This window comes from Cibotium barometz, chromosome 12 (assembly GCF_041138505.1).
Source record: "Cibotium barometz isolate CiBa-2024 chromosome 12, ASM4113850v1, whole genome shotgun sequence".
NCBI classification, from domain to species: domain Eukaryota; kingdom Viridiplantae; phylum Streptophyta; class Polypodiopsida; order Cyatheales; family Cibotiaceae; genus Cibotium; species Cibotium barometz.
Genome location: NC_141057.1, coordinates 54,805,887 through 54,827,574, shown reverse-complemented (window position 1 = coordinate 54,827,574; position 21,688 = coordinate 54,805,887). Strand labels below are relative to the sequence as shown.

At 38.2% G+C, this 21,688-nt stretch overlaps 1 protein-coding gene across 2 annotated transcripts; it reads left to right on the top strand.

Moving 5' to 3' along the window:
- The first annotated feature begins 19,418 nt into the window (after positions 1-19,418).
- LOC147633597 (profilin-3-like) lies at positions 19,419-21,100 on the top strand. 2 transcript variants are annotated; one of them, XM_086806719.1, is made up of 4 exons: positions 19,419-19,454; positions 19,651-19,764; positions 20,113-20,250; positions 20,683-21,100. In XM_086806719.1, the coding sequence occupies exons 1-4, from the start codon at positions 19,434-19,436 to the stop codon at positions 20,815-20,817; spliced, it is 408 nt and encodes a 135-aa protein (XP_086662845.1). In that variant the 5' UTR covers positions 19,419-19,433; the 3' UTR covers positions 20,818-21,100. The 2 variants fall into 2 exon arrangements, with proteins under 2 accessions (XP_086662845.1, XP_086662846.1); XM_086806720.1 differs by lacking the exon at positions 19,419-19,454 and having other exon boundaries at positions 19,534-19,764.
- Positions 21,101-21,688: the final 588 nt, after the last annotated feature.

Here is a 21,688-nt window from a genome sequence, read left to right as displayed (position 1 = left end):
ATCATTCACTACCATGCTTTGTTAGACATCATCATCCCCTTGCTACTCGCTTCCTTTGTGGTGTCCTGTTTTAGCCTTTAGGGCTGACCATGTTAGTTAGAGGGGTTGGTCACCCCTAACATTATATTCCCATTTTTTCCCCATTTTATAGAGACTTGCCTTTTTCCCTAGTCATGAGAAAGCTGGTCGACTGCCCCTACTTTGGCATATATATGGCTGAGCCATTCTCTCCTCATACTTGACTTGGGTATTTACCTCTTGCATGCCTTAGTGCCTCTGCATATTGGCTTGCTAGAGTCCATCGTATACGAGGTCTTCTTCCCCTCTTACTCGAGACTTGTATTCTTATTTAGTGATATAGAGAGAGCACGTATACACCTGTTTTTTCTCTTTATCTCTCTCTCTCTCTCTCTCTCTCTCTCTCTCTCTCTCTCTCTCTCTCTCTCTCTCTCTCTCTCTCTCTCTCTCTCTCTCTCTCTCTCTTTCTCTCTCTCTCTCTCTCTCTCTCTCCTATGTTTCCACTTTTCCATCTCCCGTTGTGCATTCTTTCATGGTATCAGAGCATCGATGACTTGCAACGTTAGTTTGCTCCCTCCTCTTTCCTATGTTTTTTTATAGATTTGTTGTTGGTCAGTTTGCCCTCTTCTTGGCGCTACACCATTACAGTTTTGTTGTCAATCTTCATCAGTATCAAGGACTCCTATAGTGCTGTCGGCTTGCTCTGTGCAGGGCAGCAGCAATGTATGTGCTGCGTTTTTCGTCCTATAGGCTTGTTTGCTGATGCTGCTTGGTTTATCAGAGGCTTTCTCATGTATGCGTTTCTAGATTTTGCCCTATCTACTGCTCCTTTTCACCTCTGCGTTTTCAAATTTGCACCCTTGTTTTGCTGTGTTTTCTGGACCATACCTACTCTGCTGGTAGCTCTACCTTCACTTGGGATTCATCAATTGGACCTGAAGGTACCTTCTCTTCAACGTTTTTTCCTCATATGAGGTGTGGAAGGTGGTCGATCTGTATTTTCAGGTTTGTAGTCCCCGATTGGCTGCGTTTTCTTCTCCAATGGACACATATCACTTGTAGAGGGGGTCTTATGTGGATTGTGGCTTTGGTGGTAGCTTGGTACTTGAGGAGGACACTGGATTTACTGATTTGAGTCAGCATTTTGTTGATTTTGGCGCATCTATACCCGTGTTTTTTTCATGGCCTACATAGTTCCCTGGTTTCTTTATGTTCCTCGCCTTCTGTTTGGCGGTGGAGTGCTATTTTTTTATTGAACAGCAGTGTTTTGGTTGCGTTTTGCTTCTTAAATGAGTTTTTTACACTCAGAGGGGGCCCATCTCTAGCTACTTCACTTGAGGATCAGTTTCAAGAGCTATTTTGTGTCTGGGGAGACTTTCTTCTATGACAGAAGCTCACAAATTTGGAGGAGAGTAGTTCTTTCTTGACGATAAGAGTATCTTTTCAGAGATCCTGAGTAAAGTTTATTTTGTTCAAGCCTATGTTCTTTGCAGTGTTTGCAAAGAAAGGAGGGTGTTTTGCCTGTAAGGTGTGATCCTTTCATCACAGGGATCATTTGTTTGTTGTTATTGATTTGTGGGATCTGATTCTACTTATGGAAGAGTCTTTTGCTCTCAGTGATGCTTTTGAGGACTTTGTTACCACTACAGTTTATATTCCCACTTCCCTTCCTCTTTGGCAGGAGTCTACCTCTGCCTCTCTTTCTGTTGCTTCTAAGGATGCCCCTCCCTCCCTCCCTCTGCTAGTTCTGCATTTGGTTTGATGAGGTGTGCAAGGTTGTTTTGGAGGATGGATTTTTGGACCCGATGGGATGCTTTGGATATGTGGTTGCTAGTAGCCATGCCTGGGGCATAGTGGTACTTCTAGAGTTTTTTGGATTTGGATCAGAATCAAGTTGGGCTTGTACCAGTCCGATGATGTCATTTTTTAGAGGGGGATATGGAGTCCTTTCATTTGGTGATGCTTGTACTTGTGTACAACATTGGGTAACTCATGGTACAGAGTTTGAGCAAATGGACCCCATCTTTTCTATAGATTCTTTACATCATTTGATGTGCCATGCTTTCCAAAGAATGCTTCTTTTCAGCGTTTGGCAACTCTTGTTACAAAGTTTGAGCAGCAGGACTCAGAGGGTTCCAGTGAGAGAGCAACCTACTTCTCCTAGGATTGATTATCTATAGGATCTGATCTTGGTTGGTTATGAGGTTTTTTAGACCTTCTCTAGGCTGGAAACATGACATTTGACTTCGAGGACTATTCTTACACTTGGGAGTGGAACCATTATTTGGAGCAGCACGTCACATCCTACATGGTTGTTGTCTTCCAGAGGAGCGGTGTACTTGGCAGCTTGTTCTTTTGCTTTTGTAGCTAAGTTGGTGAGGAGATTGCTTGTGGAGATTTCTTGGTACTTGTTGCTGCAGTCTTTCATCTATGATTGAGGACAGCGTCTCTGGCTTTTTTGGAGTTCACTTAGCATCATCAAGTGTTACGAGGGGGTGTTAAACATCATCATCCCCTTACTGATGGATTTCTTTGTGGTGTCCTATTTTAGCCTTTAGGGTTGACCATGTTAGCTAGAGGGGCTGGTTACCCCTCACATTATATTCCCATTTTTTTCCATTTTATGGAGTCCTGCCTTTTTCCCTAGTCGTTGAGAGCCGATTGGCTGCCCCTTGTTTGGCATATATATAGCCGGGCCATTCCCTCCTCTATCTTGACTTGGGTATTTGCCTCTTGTGTGCCTTAGTGCCTTTGCATATTGGCTTGCTACAGTCTCTCACATACAAGGTCTTCTTCCCCTCTTGCTCGAGACTTGTATCTTGTTTGGTGATATAGAGAGCAAGTATACACCTGTGTTCTCTCTCTCTCTCTCTCTCTCTCTCTCTCTCTCTCTCTCTCTCTCTCTCTCCTGTGTTTCCACTTTCCAATCTTCCACTATGCATTCTATCATGCTTCACACATAAACCATGCATCACACATAATTAATCGAATTCACTCCCACATTGGATTCACTCACAATGTTTTCACACGCATCGCATATGTCGCAAAGTTGATCAGATTCACTCATAGTCAAACTCACACATTTCTTACATGTATCTCACATGTCACAGCTGGTTGAATTCATCCACAACCACCAACCAGGGTCACCCTCTAAAGAATTAATCAGAATCACTCTTAATTCTTATACCACACTTGGGTCACCCTCTTAAGAATTAATCAGATTCACTCTTATAACTAATTCTTAAATCACACTTGGGTCACCCTCTTAAGAATTAATCAGATTCACTCATAACGAATTCTTAAATCACACTTGGGTCACCCAAGATAAATAGTTAATTTTATTATTCATAACATTCCCTCTTGCTTGGGTTGCCAACTGACCTCAGTTGCATATTTAATTAACAAGTGAAAAGAGTCAGCATAGAATCCCTCTCAATACTTGATTGTGATAAGTTATCCATCACATATAAATATCACTTAGTATTCATCACATACATGCAAAAGAGTATTCTTCACAAACACTAAGACGAGTGTGTGTCACAGACAACTCATCAACCTTCTTTTGAAATTGAAAAGAAAATATTTTGTAAGGTTGAAATATATTTATACATATATTAAGGTTTGTGGGTTCATTGTGAAATGACAATAAGTGACATATATCCTTCGGTGATCAATCGAAAAACATATGTGCATCATTGTTATTTCATTGAAGTCTTAATATTAAATGATCTAATATATAATTTCTTTCACTTTTAGAAAGTACATATCAGTCATTGAAACTATTATGACGAATAATATAAATTAACTAATCAATAAACATACCCAAGAATAGTTTTTCTCCTCTTGTTTGGCACAAAGGTCACCTCTATGGACTCTAAATTTGTTTTTATATTGAACAATGTAATAGTATGAGTTTTAGGCTTACCTTGCTAGTCATAGAAGTTATGATTTGGAGTACCCTCTTGATTTGGTTGGTTGTCGTTGCCTTTGTATTTAATCACATTCCACGCCGCAACTCAATTCTTTGTCTTCTATAGCCACTCATATGCATAATGTCCTTCTTTGTCGCGTCTGTAGCATGTAATCACACGAGGATTTTTCTCTCCATTGTTATTCTTCTTTGACAATTCAGCCTTGTTTCCATTTGGTTGTGTACCATTTTCCTTTATTGCTTCACCTTTATGTTGAAATTTCTCAAAAGGTTTGGAAAGATGGTTAGATCAAGGAAACGGAGGAATGTGAGAATCTGCCACTATGGTGGCCTTGAAATATCCATTTTTCTTCTCACAATTGAAGGCTAGAGAGATGGCGTTTCTAAGAGAATGAGAATGGAACATGTTCACTTCCGCTCTATAATGACTAACTTCAATCTAGCTATAAACTTTCTCCTTTGCTCTTCAATCTTCTGATTCAATCTAGCTATAAACTTTCTCCTTTGCTCTTTTTCATGCACTTTCTCTATAGCTTGAAGTTGTAATAAAGTTTGCCAAAATCTGTCAAGATAAGATGACATGTTCTCCTTTTCTAACTATCTAAAAATATCCCATTGTTGTCTGGCTTTACTCTTGTATGATGACAGAGGTAAGAAATCCTTCTTGATTAGCTTTTGGAATTCTTTCCCCATGACTTTGGTTTGTGTTTGCCCTGTTTAATAACATTCCACCAAAGAGCTGCACTGCCTACCAAATGATTAATAGCACATTTAACCTTATCATTCTCATAAAATTTATCTCCAAAAAATAATCATCAAGCTGGCTCAACCATACGGGTATGACGTGTCCATCCTTTTTGCCATCATAATCTTGAAAAGTAAAAGCCTTTCTACTGATCTTGCTTCCCTTCTTCATTTCATGTGCTTGAAGAGTAGTTTGTATTGTCTTGTGTATGCAATCCCCCTGAAAATATGAAGAATTGGATTCGAAATATGACCTTCTTCTTTTCTTGTGTGAAATTATTATCTCAAGTTTTCTCTTTGTTTATGGTCACTGTGTGAGACGAGTTGAGCTTGAAGTTCATTTAATTAATCTTGGATAGTCGGTGGTAGAGGATAGGTTGCCATTGTAGAAGAAGCAAGAAAAACAATATGGGAGTGCGGAAATAAAATAGAAAAGATAATACGTTTATTTGACTCCCGTGTATTTTGAAAGAAGGTTTGTTGAAGTGCTCGAAGTCGATGATGTCCAAATTGAACAATAAGAATAATAATCCAATAACACCTTGATGTCAACAATAAACCCAAGTAATATCTTGTTGAAGAAGACTTCAAATGAGTTTCAAATAATTGTTGAAGAAGAAATCCTGCTTGCTGAAATTGTTTTTGTCTTGGATATAGAAGGGTTTGAAGCTTGTGTACATATAAGATTTTTAATGCTTATGTAGTAGCTAATTCACAAGCTTTTAAAGCTTATAATATTTTTAAAAGCTTATATTAGTAAGCTTCTTCTTCTTCTTTTCTTTCTTTTATGCAATCATAGCAAAGCTTTTAAAAGCTTTGGCTTGTAATAAGGAATCCCCCCCACGAGTGCCCAATAAGCATAATATCCAGCCCCCTTTTTTATATATAAAGCTTGACCAAATCTTATTAAAGCTTTGTAAAAGGCTTCACCCAAAATGAATGGCCGACGACCCTAAAAAACGCGCATGGCACATAGTAGGAAAAAGAAATTCGCTGCACGTAACACAAATTTAAGCAAAAAAGAAAGAGCTTCAGCCGGTCATCAAGTCATTGTAGGGAGAGGAGAGAAGGGAAATTTTTTATTAATTTCAAGCTTCCAATTAACCCAATTCTGGTTGTGAGAAAACGATTTGATTTTTGAACCATAAATTGACTTGAAAGAGACTCACATCCGTCCATTGATTTCTTAGACACTGCTGCTGATTTAGCAATCTTGTTGTGGGTTCTAATGCTCCTCCTCTCTTTGATTCCATCCGTATGGATTAGGGAGAGGTTGAGAGATTCAAAAAACCCCTTTTTGATGAAGAGGGTAGTTTCTTGCAAATCCACTTGTGGTTTTCCACCTTCTTTTGCCTTGTAGTTATTACCCTTTGGGTAAAAGCTTGAAACCTTTTAAACCTTTAATTTTTGAATGAATACTCTCTTTGTCCAATGCCCTTGTACCCTTGCTGCTCTGCAAATATTTTGAATATGTAGAAAAGCCTTCTAATTTGCTCCAAGCGAATAACCTGTGAGAAAAAAATAATTTCTTTATTTTTCTTCAAGTCTCCATGACCCAAATTCAATACTTGAATTTTCGTGCTCTGATATTAATGTTATAGGACCTTTGGTACATGTGGAGATTTGAATATTATACAAATTGAATAAGAAAAAAAACCATGGATACCATAGTATAATTCAAGAGCATAAGAATCAGAGAACACAAGATTGGGTGCAATCCTCCCTCCCCCCCCCCCCCCCCCCCCCGATGTGTGTGGCTTCACTCCCACGTGGTATTTAAATCATATTTCATGAATTTAGCTCTTGGAGCCATAAATAGCATAGCTTTTCCAAAATTGGGATTTTATAAAATTGCCAACGCTTTAAAGTATCTCATAAAAAATAAACCTTGCCCAACATATGTACAATGGGCCAAACCATACAAAATTAATTATTTTGCACACATGTGCATGGCTAGATAATACCGTCCGATGTCCACCTTTGTTGTCCCAAACTTATGATCTAATATAAAAAATAGTCCACAATGTTAGATCACAATTGCTTTGGAATCACTCGCAAAAATAATACCGACAAATGGAAGTCATTTACTACCATACTTCACACATAAACCATGCATCACACATAATTAATCGGATTCACTCCCACATTAGATTCACTCACAATGTCTTCACACGCATCGCACATGTCGCAGAGTTGATCGGATTCACTCATAATCAAACTCACACATTCCTTACATGTGTCTCACATGTCACAGCTGGTTGGATTCACTCACAAACCAGTTAGGGTCACCCTCTAAAGAATTAATCAGATTCGCTCTTAATTCTTATAACACACTTGGGTCACCCTCTCAAGAATTAATAAGATTCGCTCTTAATTATTATACCACACTTGGGTCACCCTCTCAATAATTAATCAGATTCACTCTTACAACTGATTCTTAAATCACACTTGGGTCACTCAAGATAAATAGTCAATTTTATTGTTTGTAACACGTCACCTGATATAAACTCCGAGTATCCTTTTCCCATGAGGAAGTTTCTCATCACGAACTTCCATGCTTGGAAGTTGTTCTTGTCTAGGTTCTCGTCACTCACAATCCGTGACAAGCTGTCAGACATCTTTTCTTGTAGCAGCTTACCAACCAATGCTGGCAAAAGACTTCTTCACTTACAACAAACCTGCAATCTCCAACATAGTGATATTATAAACCTGTTATATATGGCAACTATATGTGAACCAATCACGTAAAAATACATGCACCAATACATGTAACACTTAGAATCTATGCACAGACTGTCTTGTAACCAAATTTTTGTCGTAACTTTGTACCGAACCAAAAGTTAGGCATATACAGTCAAAATGACACTTTCAGAGAGTGTGCCTGCTGCAAAAAACTTACAAAGCTAAAACAAGGCCCAAAACACGCCTGAATCATGCCAAAATATATAAAATTTCAATTAGTAACACTCCTCCCTTGAGCTTAACTCCATACCCTATAGTCCAAGTAAGCTCCTGAACCTGCAGAGGTTCTTTGTACCCCATGCCTTTATGAAGATGTCAGCTGCTTGATCCTCTGTACTGACCTTCTTCCTTATAAAGTGATAATGCACCTCAATGTGCTTTGTCATAGCATCATACATTAGGTTACTATGATGTTCATATTGTCATAATATAACAACCTTATCCATAGGTTCACCCATATCTACTAATAGCTTTATAACTAAGCTACCTCCCATGCTGCCATAGCTTCTGTAACTAAGCTACCTCACATGATGTTGCCATAGTAGTGCCCCTGTACTCATCCTCTGCTTCTTGCTGATCCAGCTAACAATAGCACTCTTAAAAGAAAACATGAAGCTACTAGTAGATCTCATATCTAAGATACTACCAGCCCAATCTGCATCTATATATCATTACATTTATACTTGTACTCTAGGCTCTTAAATAAATCCATAGTGTATTAGGGACTTTATATATTTGAGTATCCTCCTAGCCACACATCCAAGCGTGGATTCCTTGGGGCATACATAAACTAACTCACCAACCCAACATCATAGCTCAAGTATGGCCTGGTGGTAGTCATATAAATCAAACTCCCTATAATGCACCTATACATAGTAGAGATCTATCTACAGCTAATTTTGTGTTCTCCTCCAATGGCACTGAGATTGGCTTACAACCTATCATCCTATACTTGGCTCATACTTGGACAACATGTCCAAGCATACTGCCTGTGCAAAATCCAAATTCCTTAACGGGATATAATCACCTCTATAACTTGGAAGTACCACAGCAGCTCACCCAAATCCTTTATTACAAACTTCCTTCTAAGGAGCATCATCACCTCATGAATGTCACCATCACTGTCCCCTATGATAATCAAGTCATCAACATAGATGACTACTAAAACAATACCCTTGTCTGTCTTTTTCACATAAAGTGAAAAATTTGTTATAGATATATGAAATCCAATAGTGACAAGATACTCTCCTATCTTGTCTGACTATTCTCTAGGTGCATGTTTTAAGCCATATAAGGCTTTATGCAACCTGCAAATAAACTTTAAGTGTGCATGGTCCACATATCTTGGTGGTTGCACCATGTAGAACTCCTCCTATAAATCACCATGTAGAAATGCATTCTTTACATCCATCTGATGTAAAGAGACCATTTCTTAGCTACAGCCATAGCGAATGAGTGCTCCCATAGTTGCCATCCTAGTAACTGGACTGAATGTCTCCTCATAATCAATGCCATAGGTCTATGTTTATCCCTTGGCTACTTTGTGCCTACTCATAGACCCATCTGAGTTCTGCTTTACTTTAGAGACCCACTTACATCCAACTTCCTTCTTCTCCTGAGGCAAAGGAACCAACTCTCATGTCTCATTTGCATCTAATGGCAACCATCTTCATCCATATCATCTTCCTAATGCTTATGTCCTAAGTGTGTCCTCAAAGCATGTGAGCTCTATTTGTTGCATTATGCTTTGACCATATAAGCATTATGATGGGTTGTATGCCCATCATATCTCAACCTGCCTATCAGATATCCAATCCTTGTAGACCTCCACACCTGGATCACTGCTAGGTGTTCTCAACACTACTAGATATGATGGGTTGTATACCCATCATCATATCTCAACTTTCCCAACAGATATCTAACCCTCATAGATCTCCACACTTGGATCATTTCTAGGTGTTCTAAACACTGCTTTGGCTCTTTATACACCTATGTAACAAACAACCGGGATCCGAAACTTCTCATCAAGGCTTCATTTTAAGCCACTGTCCCCAACAAATGAATGACATGCTGAAACATTAGGCATTATGAAACCTTGATCCACCTTCTCTTTTCCCTTATGTTGTGATATATGTGAATTTGCTAAAATTGTAGCACTCATAATACCACCAAATGATGTGCCAGAATTCCTAGCATTTTGCCTTAACCTTCTTGACCAAGGTCTAATAATGGACCCAAGCTAGAGGACTCTCGAAGTCCACTAAGCACATGTGATTGCTACTCTCCATTCGCAACCATATTATTGTTTACATAAGTCTCTATGGAATTGTTCACTAGAGTATACTAGCTACTCATCTCATTAAAAACATCATTCATGCTCACTCACATCTCACAAGTAGTGGGATTGTATCATCTATAACCTTTTTACTCAAGGGAGTATCCAATGAAGATATATTTTTCTACTTTGGGATCTAGTTTGCTTCTCACTTCATCTGGCACATGTGCATAGGCAATGTAAGCAAGCACTTTCAAGTGTGCCAAATCTGGTTTTCTACAAGTAAATTTATGTTTAAGAATCATGCCATGAACTGCTGTAGTGGGAGTTCTGTTCATAATATAAACTGTAGTTGATATAGATTCAGCCCAAAAGTAATGAGGTATTCCATGAACATATGCACAACTTTCGCAATGTGCATGTTCTTCCTTTCTACAACCTTGTTTTGTTGTAGGGTGTATCTATATGTAAACTACCTCTTTATCCCGTGCTTCCTTAGATAATCACTAAAGTCATTGGAGAAATATTATCCCCCAGTGTCTAATCTTAGGAATTTTATGTGTATGCTTTTTTCTTTCTCAACCATAGCCATAAAGCTTCGAAAGTGTATAAACACTTTGCTTTTCTCTTTCATGAAGTAAACCCACAACTTCCTAGTGTGTCATCAATGAACAATATAGTGGCATCCTTTGATTAATGCTTCGCAGACCTTGTGCATTCCATCCACTTTAAACTTTGGCAAACTTGTAACAATTCTTTAGGCTTATATATTTTTGAGGTACTGAATATTGACATGACCAATATGCTTATGCCAAATGTCAATGTCTACAATCACACATGTACCATGTGCAAACATTATAGCCTTCACTTCAGGCATGTTCTGATATTAAACATTCTACCAATTTTGTTTCCCTTTGTAACCATGGCGGCACTGGTTATTAAAGTCTTCTACATAACACCCATGTGGGTTAAACCTCACTTGCAGACCCTGCTCAACCATCTGTCCAACAAAAACCAAGTTTTTTGTAATATTGGGAGCATAAAGTACATTAGCCAGGTATTTCATTTTTCCATCTTGCATAGAGAATGGTACCTTAGCAACATGCACAATTGGATGTGTAGTATTATCACATGTTTTTACATACCCTAGTTTCTTCATTTTTTGCATATCTCTAAACCATTCTCCATGACTAGTCATGTGGTTAGAGACACTTGCATCAACATACCATACATCTCTAGTCATAAAAATAAGCATATGCTACATCCAAATAGAAGGCTTACTCCTGCATACTTTCAGAAGATGATTTACTCTCGACTCCTTAGTGTGATAAAAGGGCTGTAAGGTTCTTAAAGTTTGGGAAGTCCTCCCGAGTTTGAATATGGAGGCAACCCTACACACCTTCTCCATCTTGGGATCTTTCAAGGTAGCAAACTCAGCTCCATTATTGTTCACCTTAGTGGGTGGGCAAATGTCCAAGAAGTCCACCTTCTTTGAAAAGAAGGTGGGCAAGTGGAGGGCATCCCGAATAAGCTTTTCTATTATCCATATTGGTTTCTTGGATCCTTCTACACTTGTAACTATGCCCCTTTTGGTGCCCTACTGGTAGAAGGCAAGAAACTTGGCATCTTTGATCATGAATTAATTCCACTGGCAGCTCAAATGTCCTTGTGTGGAGGGGTTAATTGTTGGGTTTGTTATGTTTAATATGACATGATTATGCAATCATGGTTTTGGGGACCCTGATTGTGTAGACTACACAATCACGAGTGGTTGGAGGAAAGCGTAGAGCTTTAAAGAGTTGTCGAATGGTGGGGGGCCTCCAAAGAAGGAAAACATGTGAGAGATGAAGAAAACATGGTAGTTGATGTGATACACTTACCTACCTCAAGTATGGTGTCTTACCAATTTAATAGTGCAAACTAAATAAAAAAGAAACAAAGATAAGGCACATGACTTCCTACTTGGTGAGATTTGTGGGGCTGGTGTACTTTGACGTCATGTAAAATCAGCAGATGCAGACATAGTCACAAGCACACAAAGAAGACAATGGAGAATTGAAATGTGGAAAACAATACACATAAAAGAAGCTAGCATTTGATAATGGAAGTGAAGCTAGCAGACCGGTATAACAGAATGGATATGCACAAAGTCTATTTCTTGCACATAGGTGAATAAGATGATTGGGCAAGCATGCTCGATAGGGATTTCACAAGGTGGTGAACCCATATCTTCTTACACAAATTTTAAGCCATGCTGTCAAGGTTCCAGTACTAAAAAGATAGCTTGAAGAACCCAAGGTGGCCCCCTAGAGAAGAGGAAGTAATATAAAGAGAGTTAGCAAAGGGATAAGTAGTCCTAGCGAATTGGTGGCACAAATTGGATTAAGCTCTCAAGAACAAACAATGAAAAGATTAAAGAGGACTCTTCAATCCCTTTCTACTTCTCTAAGCACTTCTTCATGTTGAAGGACACGAGAGCACTGCAAAAGAAGCCCTAAGATCCCCACCACAATTTGCTCTAATCCCACAAGAACGTGCTATTCTAGAAATACACGAAGAAGCCAGTAGGCCTAGCATGCCACCCTAGGAACCTAAAATAATAAATTAAGCTCAAAGCCAACAACCCAGTAGCTCTTTACCACACCAACAAATTCCATTTGTCCCTCCTCGAGATTCGATTGACCTATTTGAATGAGAAGATATGATTGCCCGAGTCCAGACCTGTGCCCCTCTCAAACCCTCATGCATTAGCCGAATTCCAGTCAGTTCTAAGGAAGAGGTCAATACTGAAGCCAAACTTTAGAAGCAGAAAGCATCACAAAGCAAAGGAGAACCCTTCAAGCCCCTTTGCTTATAGCTACAAGATATGGATGCCATAGCCAAGGAGGATGATCATCCACGAGTTTGAAAAGGGCCTTCTTCATTGCCTAAAGCCAAAGTACACCTTATTAAAATCCATGGTACCTTCACTAATGCAAGTGGAGTAAGCTAATCACATGCTAATGGTTTTTTACCTGGTGAGTGATTGTACTAAGCTAAGGTGGGTGGTGTCTAATTACACCCATGATGGCCTCTGATAAGGCACCCACAAGCCCACAAAAATAGGGAGAACATTTGACAAAGACCCTCTCCCGCCACAAAGAGGTCATCCCCACCCACCTCTTCCTCAACTTGTAACTACCTACTACAGGTGGGTACCTAAACCTCAACTTGTAACTACCTACAGGTGGGTACCTAAACCTCAACTTGTAACTACCTACAGGTGGGTACCTAAACCTCTTCTCACACTGCCCAAAAATTCTATGATGGAAATTGGCAAATCTGGTTACCTTGATTGCCGATATACAAACCCCCTCTTCCCAAGCTCCTTGCATTGCAACAATTTTAACGGAAGGCCAAAGCGATCCTCATTTGTTGCCACCACTACCACTCTGTAGGATAAAGGGAAAGAAAAAATCCAGCAGGAAGCCAAGGCTGCCCACTGTCTCCCCACTAGTGATATCCCATCAACCTCGGCTACCCTGCATGCCCTTATTATCCGACTCCCTTGCTGCACCCTTACTCAACCTCTTACCTCTCCAACCGCTTATCCTATAGTGGCTCTCTCCTGTGAAGCACCAAAGCTTCACGATGAGTTGCCAACCTTGCCCAAACCTCATTGGACCCATCTTCTCGTCCTCACTAATTGGGCAAGGAGTCAGTACAAAACCTATAATGGGGCGACGACCATGTATTCTTAAGGTATAAAACCTATCTCACAAGGTGCCCCCTAAAAAAACCAAGTCCAAATGTACGGCCATTCACTTCATAAAAGCCACGGCCATTCGCTTTAGAGAACCATGACTGTTCACTTTGGAAAAGCCACGACCGTTCATTCATCAAAGCCATGGTTGTTCCTTCACAAAGGAACACCCGTTCATTTATCAAAGCCATGGTTGTTCCTCCACAAGGGAATGCCCGTTCATTCATCAGAGACACCGCCGTTCATTCAAATAGCCCCATAGCCGTTTTCTCATGAAGCCATGGTCGTTCACTCCGACTCCGCAAAGCCATGGTCGTTCCTTGGTCAAGCCATGACCGTTCACTTGTCCATCCACACTTGTTTTTCTTGAACCCACGGTCGTACCTTTCTATAGCCATGGCCATACCTTTATGTAGCCACGGCCATACCCTTATGTAGCCATGCCCGTACCCTTATGAAGCCATGCCCGTACCTTTGTGAAGCCACGGGCGTACCTTTATTGAAAATATATAAAAGGGCCCACGCCCATTCATTTCACTCGCTTTTCTTCTTGCCCTCTAGCCAAACTCTTGCCATTTTTCCCATATTTTTTCTCAACTTCTTGCCTGTTTTCTCATCCCCAGCTCGCATGGCCACCCCGGCCATTCGGACTCATCCTATGAGGTCCTTACTCATACCCCACAAAAGAAGAGGAGGCATGCGGGCCACTGCTTCGAGAAATATGGGTGGGTGAGGTGCTCATAAAGCACGTCGATAGTCACACCTTCCATAGCTTCATGAAGAATACCCATAAGGTTGAGCACAAGTATCTCTACTACACTGAACCTTGTTATCAAGCCATAGTGGATGCTACCATCGTCACCCACCCCTAGAGTAAATAGGGCTCAGTGGCTTGTCCACATTGTAACCCTGGGGGCCTAACATCCTTAATTGCTTATATTTCCTTGAAACCTATGATGCCAACCAATTAACAGGGCAAGTACTAGATAATGAGGGTGCTCTCCCTATAGTAAATATCAGCCTCGATCTCGTTCAGGATGCACTCCATCTCCCATGAGTCGAGCAACCTTATATCAGATTCAATAATCTCATGCACCATGTGCATGATGTTTTCCAGGGGTCGACCATTAAAGATGGAGTCGAATGGCAAAATATCACTTGCCCCAAACTTGTGATGCTTGCTTGGGCCCTGACATTCCTCCTCACCACCCGCTTCTGCTGGTTAAACTGGTTTAATTGATGAAACCTTTCCACCTTAGCCCACGTCCACCAAGGTGTACAGGTCAATTGGGTGGAATACTTACATAAAGAGCTCCATACCATATGCTTGAACCCCCAAGGCAAGCTTGTGGCGCCATCCCTTCTCACCAAAGTCATTTATCACACTGCAGACTGGGAGGAACTACCACAACCCATCTGCATACAAGGCACCACCTCCATTCTGCCCTCTATCCCAGACTCCAATCCCTCCCCAACCTCTCCACCCTCCAAATGCCACCATGTGGATACTCATCAGTGAGAGGAAGCTTGACGTAAAGTTAGAGGGGAAGAGGAAGCCCGTCACAATGCCAAAGAGAGAATACCTTTGCCAACAAATAGACCAATTTTTTTGAAGAGAACCTCATCCAAACCCCTAGCCCTAGGAGCTAACCCCTGCCTTCTCCACCCCCCATTTTTCTTGAAGAAGGCCCCTTATCATCACCCTCTTCATCACAATGACACACAATGGATACCTTGTGATGGGTCCTTGGCGGGATGCTTCCTCTCCCAGTAGGCTTACTCAGAGGGAATTCGGTCCATCCATGGTACCATTCCAAATTGTGGAAGGTTTTTCAAACCTCGCTTGGGAGCTGGTCACTTCCATGACTGATTATATGTAGCACTAGCATGAACAGGTGACAACTACGTAGCAAGCCATGCTCTTTGAGGTGGTCCCCAACAACATAAATATCTTCATGGAAATGAAATCCTAAAGCAACCACTTTGTTTTTCTCATATGTAGTGATATAGGAAGCTACATGTGTTACATATGCAATACGCTTCTTTATAATATATCCCTTTTAGCATAGCATCTCTACCTTATCATTTAAAAGTCTTCATAATTGTAAGAAAATGTGTTTTACCCTCGCAAAATTAATATGAAACTTTCTTTTTGTTCTTTTAAAGAGGGGATAATTGATAAACATGGACAAAGAATTGGAGGTGCATAATAAAAAGTAGTCAATTTTAACAAAGATGATAATTTGTTAGCACAAATTTAAAACATTGAGTAATAAACCTAAGTCATTGAGATAATAAACCTAAGTCATATTTGTTCAAGTCAAATATTAAAATAATTTCATCTCATCATCTTTCCTTTGTCTTTATAAATATAAACTTATTTCTTGAAGTGTCTCTCTCATCATCTTGAAAATGCAAAGTCTGATTCTTGATGCTATTCCAATGAAATGATAGAACACCTACAAGATATAGCAATAATCTTTAAAACTCTTAATTCAAACATTTGTATCCATGTCTAAAGAGGAATAGAATTGAAACTTTAAGAAACTACCATATATTATATATGTGGTTGTTGAGGGGTCATAAGATGCTTTCCCTTGTGAGGTGGGCCATTTAAGAATAAATGTTTGTGCTCTTATTTACCTTTGTCCAATATAAAAAAGATCTAAGTATATAATATATTTACATTGATAAGACACATTGCTATAAAGCATTCTTTCATCAAAATATTAAAAAAATCAAAAGTATATAATGCATTTACTCTTATTGATAAGACACAATGCTATAAAAAATCCTTTCATCATAATAAAGAGATTGCACATCATTGAGTTAGTACCTTCAAGTGTTGTAATTTATATTTAGCATTTGTAAAGATTACACTTCTTTTTTAAAATTTATAACATTTAACAAGGAATTTTACTGAAAAGAAAAATAAAACTAATGTCTTCCTCTCTCTTGATTCTTTATAACATTTAACAAGGAATTTTATTGAAGAGAAAAATAAAACTAATGTCTTCCTCTCTCTTGATTCTTTATCAAATACTTTAAAAAAATATTATCATGGAATTATATTTTCCTTGTGTAAGAAGAAGAATACAGGTGGTCACGGCTTGTAAGAGTGACATGCATGTATTTTTCATTCTTTAAAGAAAGAAGGTCTCAAGTAGTCACTAACTTTTAAGTGCAAATGTAACTTTTATTTTTATGATTTCTTCATATAAATAAGTCATGAATTTTAAGGGTTGAATGTTGTATACAAATAAATCATTAGGAAGTTTATTTAAAGGTAAAACCATACCCAAATTCTTTTGGTTTGAATAAAGTTTGACATATTATTTTAGCAAGTGTTACACCTTCTAGTTAGAATTTAACACGTGTATGTTGCGTGTCCATGTGCGCACATGTAAGTGTGTGTGTGTGTGTGTGCGTGCGTACATGCGTGCTTGCATCATGCATGTACATTTACGTGCATGCATGGATATGTGTGTACCTGCATGTATGAATGCAAGAACACATGGATAACCTATATGTACACTCACTAATGTTTTAAAAAAAACAATCTACCATGTGCATTGAGTTACTTTTACTTTTATCTACTTACCTTTATATTATTACATATATGCATGTGATAATTCAACGTATTGAATTACTTTTACTTTTATTTACTTAGCTCTATATTACTACATATATCCGTGTGACAAGTTATTCAATTCTATCATTTAATAATATATTTTACTAGACCAAAATAACAACATGGTCTCTTAGATCAAACCATATTAGCTAATGCCACTATAGTCAAAACCTTAGCATATAACAAGTCCTTGCATATGCACATGAAGTCACAAATAAAATTTAATTAGAAAGAAGAAAATAAGTTAACTATAATTTACTTCACCTCTTCTATAAAGATTATACAAGTCACATGCAAAGAACATGGATAACATTATCTAACTTCTTATCATTATGAATAAACTAACTAGTGCAATCAAGTTATCGTGATTTGGTGTATTAAGTAGCCTACCTTTATCAATACCAAGTTTAAATTCTCAGAAGTTTTGATGATTAAAATAAATAAATAAATAAAAGAATACTTTTTTTTTTCAAAAACCAAATGTTTGCCACCAGCATAAGGTAATCCCTTTTCCTATCTTCCTATATGAAAATTTGAAGGTTTCTTATGTCCTTATTCTTGAGAAAAAAACTTAATGAAAAATATTTTTAATGCATGTTTGCACCAATGTGAAACCTAACAATATAAACTCTAAGTCACAAAGTCTCTCTAATAATTAGAAAAACATATCTTTAAATAAAATGCATTTACCATAGTACCAGTACATACCTTTGCATGAACACACTTATAGTGAGACCATTGCCATGTTTTTTAAAAATGTACATTTCCTCTATAATAACATCATTATTAGTAGATATATCAAGTCTATGTGGGAGATATTGCTACAAGAAAAAGGTCACATGCAAAAAAATCTATGAAAAAGAAAGTTAAGTAAAAACACAGTGGTATGAGAAATGTAGATAGATATAAAAGATGATTAACCTTACGATGTTTACATTTTTTCTAATATGCCAACAATTCTATCACTTCACATCCAAGCTTATACTTAACGTATGACTTTAAAATTAAGCCTTATGGATTTGTCTTTACTCAAGCTATTATGTTGTGTTCATTTGCATCATGCCAGCTTTTGAAGACAACGTTGGCAAATTTCATTCTCACAAAATCTAAGAGGAACATAAAAATGTTCAATGCGTAGGTGGTATGCTTTTCATTACATAAAAGAAATGCCATTATCATAATTGAGACATGACAATTTTTGCCCTTAAGTTACCATTGTCTCTTAAGCAATGTCATGATCATGATTGATGACATACATGCATATATATAGATGGATAGATAAACACACACATATACATGCATACATATATATGTATGTATCTACATCCACGTGTGTAAGTATGTTTTTTGTTACATAAAAGAAATGCCATTATCATGATTGAAAAATGACAAGATTCTAGTTTTAGGTTACGATTGTCTCTTAAGAAATGTCATCATCATGATTTGATGACATGTATACATGCATATACATAAGATGGATAGATAGATGCAAACATATACACCCATACATACATATGATTTTGCATACATGTGTGTAAGTATGTCAATATATATATGTGCATGTGATACACACACACACACACACATATATGTATGTATGTATGTATGTGTTTGTGTATACACACACACACACATATACATACATGTAAATATTACATATGTGTGCGTGTGTGTATGAGAGAGAGAGAGAGAGAGAGAGAGAGAGAGAGAGATTGCGTGAACTCAAAGCTATGGTAAAAAGATGAAAAAAGTGAGATGGTATAATGTTTCAAAAACTAGAAAAAAAAATGTGAGACTTGAGGGCCCCTAAAAAGTAATGGTGAAACCCCAAAGTATGAGTAAGAAAAGAAACGCTTCGTGTATGAGATGAGGAAAGATAAACAAGGTAAAGCACTTAAAAAAGTTGAGAATATATGTATGAATCATAAAAGTATATAAAGTGTTGTAGGGTAGTTTTTGGTAGGTGGTCACTGCTACATGTTGTAGGGCTAGTTGGAGTTGTCGGCATGATAGGTGATTGTGGGGACTCTATCTAGAAGACGAGCATGTCATACAAGCTAACTACCACTTGTTGATATTTGTCAATAGTGAAGAGTTTGGTGCATATACAAGTGAAAGACTAGTCCACATTGTTGAGTGTGGGTCATGGTGAACAATAGTTTACTTAAAGTTTGGAATGATTTTAGTGATCCTTTCTTCATAGAAAAAAAAAGAGAGGAAAACTTTTGCTCCACATTTCAATGTGTTTCCCCACTTATTACTTCATAAAAGCTCTTTCTCCATTGATTACTCTAACACCACTCCATAGAAGGTGGTTCTCTAAATACAATCTCATTTACAATGATGTGGCATGCAAGCTCTATTCCCCCATGTATGTATATATGCTCTACTTGTTCATCCTATTGGGCACTTTTAACTGCTTGCCTTGCACACCTTGGGTAATTGTGAGATCTCTCTCTCTCTCTCTCTCTCTCTCTCTCACACACACACACACACACACAGACTGCACACATACCATATACTCGTTTGTCGCCTTGGTGGTGTTTAGCAAGAAGATGTCGTGGCAGGAGTTTGTGGATGGGCAGCTGATGGTGGAGCTCTCCCATGGAAACCATCTGACGGCTGCTGCGATCATGGGCCAAGACGGCAACATCTGGGCCCAAAGCGATGGCTTTCCTGCAGTAAGTTATCCTCAACATATTTTAAACACAGCTTAATTAATTAGCTTAAGCACGATGCGATCTAAAACTCCTGAAATTTAGGAACGTAATGATCTGATTCTCTTAGAAACATGTACCCTCCTAGAGCCTTTACACACGCAAAATGATGGTGGTGGGCCCCCGTCTTGCCCTCCTTACTCTCGAGTGCTGGCCAACCATCTTTAGATTAAGTATGAGATGCTTAAAGCCCTAAACTCGCCCTAGGCTAAGGTTTACATGGCAAATGGACTCAAATTTTCATAATAGGATCAAGACTTGTTGGTCCCTTGCCCATCACTTCCTTAATTATGCTTGACTTATATTGCTCAGGTGACTCCCGATGAGATTGAAAATATCGTAAAAGGTTTCAATGATAGTAGTCAACTTGCGCAACATGGCGTTATACTAGGAGGAACCAAGTACATGCTTATTCAAGGCGAACCTGGCCAAGTTATTCGTGGTAAAAAGGTTGGTGTATATTCAATATGTTTCTTTTTGTGTAAAATTCTCACAATTGGTGTGCACGTTTCTAAAAGATCCTTTTTTAAAACAGATTAATTATATGTAAGTAGGAGGGTGTAGTGTTCTACAAACCCTTACAACGCACCTGCAAAATTCTTGATTTCACTTATAAAATTTACTTTTGTAAATTTAAAAATCTTTAAAATTTGGAAAAATCTAAGCATTTTAGTTATATTTCAGTGAAAAAAACCTGTAAATGTTCAAACTTGTAAATTTTAAAATTGTAAGTTTTAAGATCTGAGAAGAAAAATATTCTCCGTGAACATTGGGAGGGTGTGAACCTTGGTGTGCATGTTTCTAAAGGATTTATGCACAAATTATTACTGAATGGAACCCTCTTGATTGTTTTAAGCTTGACTACGGTTTGAAACTTATCAGGGACAAGGAGGCTTGACTGTAAAGAGAACGAGTGCTGCTCTTGTGATAGGCATATATGATGAAGGAGTTCAACCAAGTGAATGCAATATAGTGGTGGAGAAGCTTGGTGATTACCTTATAGAACAATGCATATGAGAAATGGTGATCTTGATAATAGAATAAACTGCTTGGAATACAATATAGATGTTGAATTTTTATAGGGTGGTGGCCTATAGTCATAGGTGACTCAAGCTTATTCATCATTTAGATTGCATTTCCAAGTTCATTGTTTTGGAGAGGTAATGTTGAAGGGTGTTTATATGAACCTCTAAGTCTTGATTGCTCCTCTTGATGAGATATAAAATGATTCAATATGGCATATTGATGAACTTTTTGATATTTCAAAATATTTATATCACATAATAGTAGATATTTTTACTGTAAAAAGGCACACATTAGAATGCTGATGGTTATGGCAATGCTATTTGAACTCTTAAGTTTAATAGGAGGATTCTAGACCAAAGTCCCAATATTTCAATGGTAGCATGGAATTGAGGGCTTTGTTTTGAAAGCACCTTTGTTGAGTTGGTAAACACTAACAGGTTGTCTCTTGTGCTAAAATAAACAATGAAAACACTATATCATAGTAATGCCTTGTTGTATATATGGATAGAGAATGGGCACCCACTTAAGTTAGCGGACCGGGCAAAGTCCATTCGTATATATATAACTTTTCAAATGTGAATGGGGGGAATTTAATCATTTCTCATGTGCAAAGATTTCTTCTTCTCTTGAGCTCTTACCTTCTTATTTGCTTGATTGTAGGATGCATGCTTGTGTGTGTGTGTATTGCTGCATAATTGTGTGTGTGGATGGAGTGTGTTGAGTGTGCATGCTTGCTTGCTTGAGTGAGAGTGTGATTGAGTATGATTGGAGAAGAAGGTGGTTCAAGATTTCTAGCTTAACCATTACCTTTTGGAAGGATTACTTAGTTGATTAGAGAGTAGAGGAAGGACTCAAACAAGAG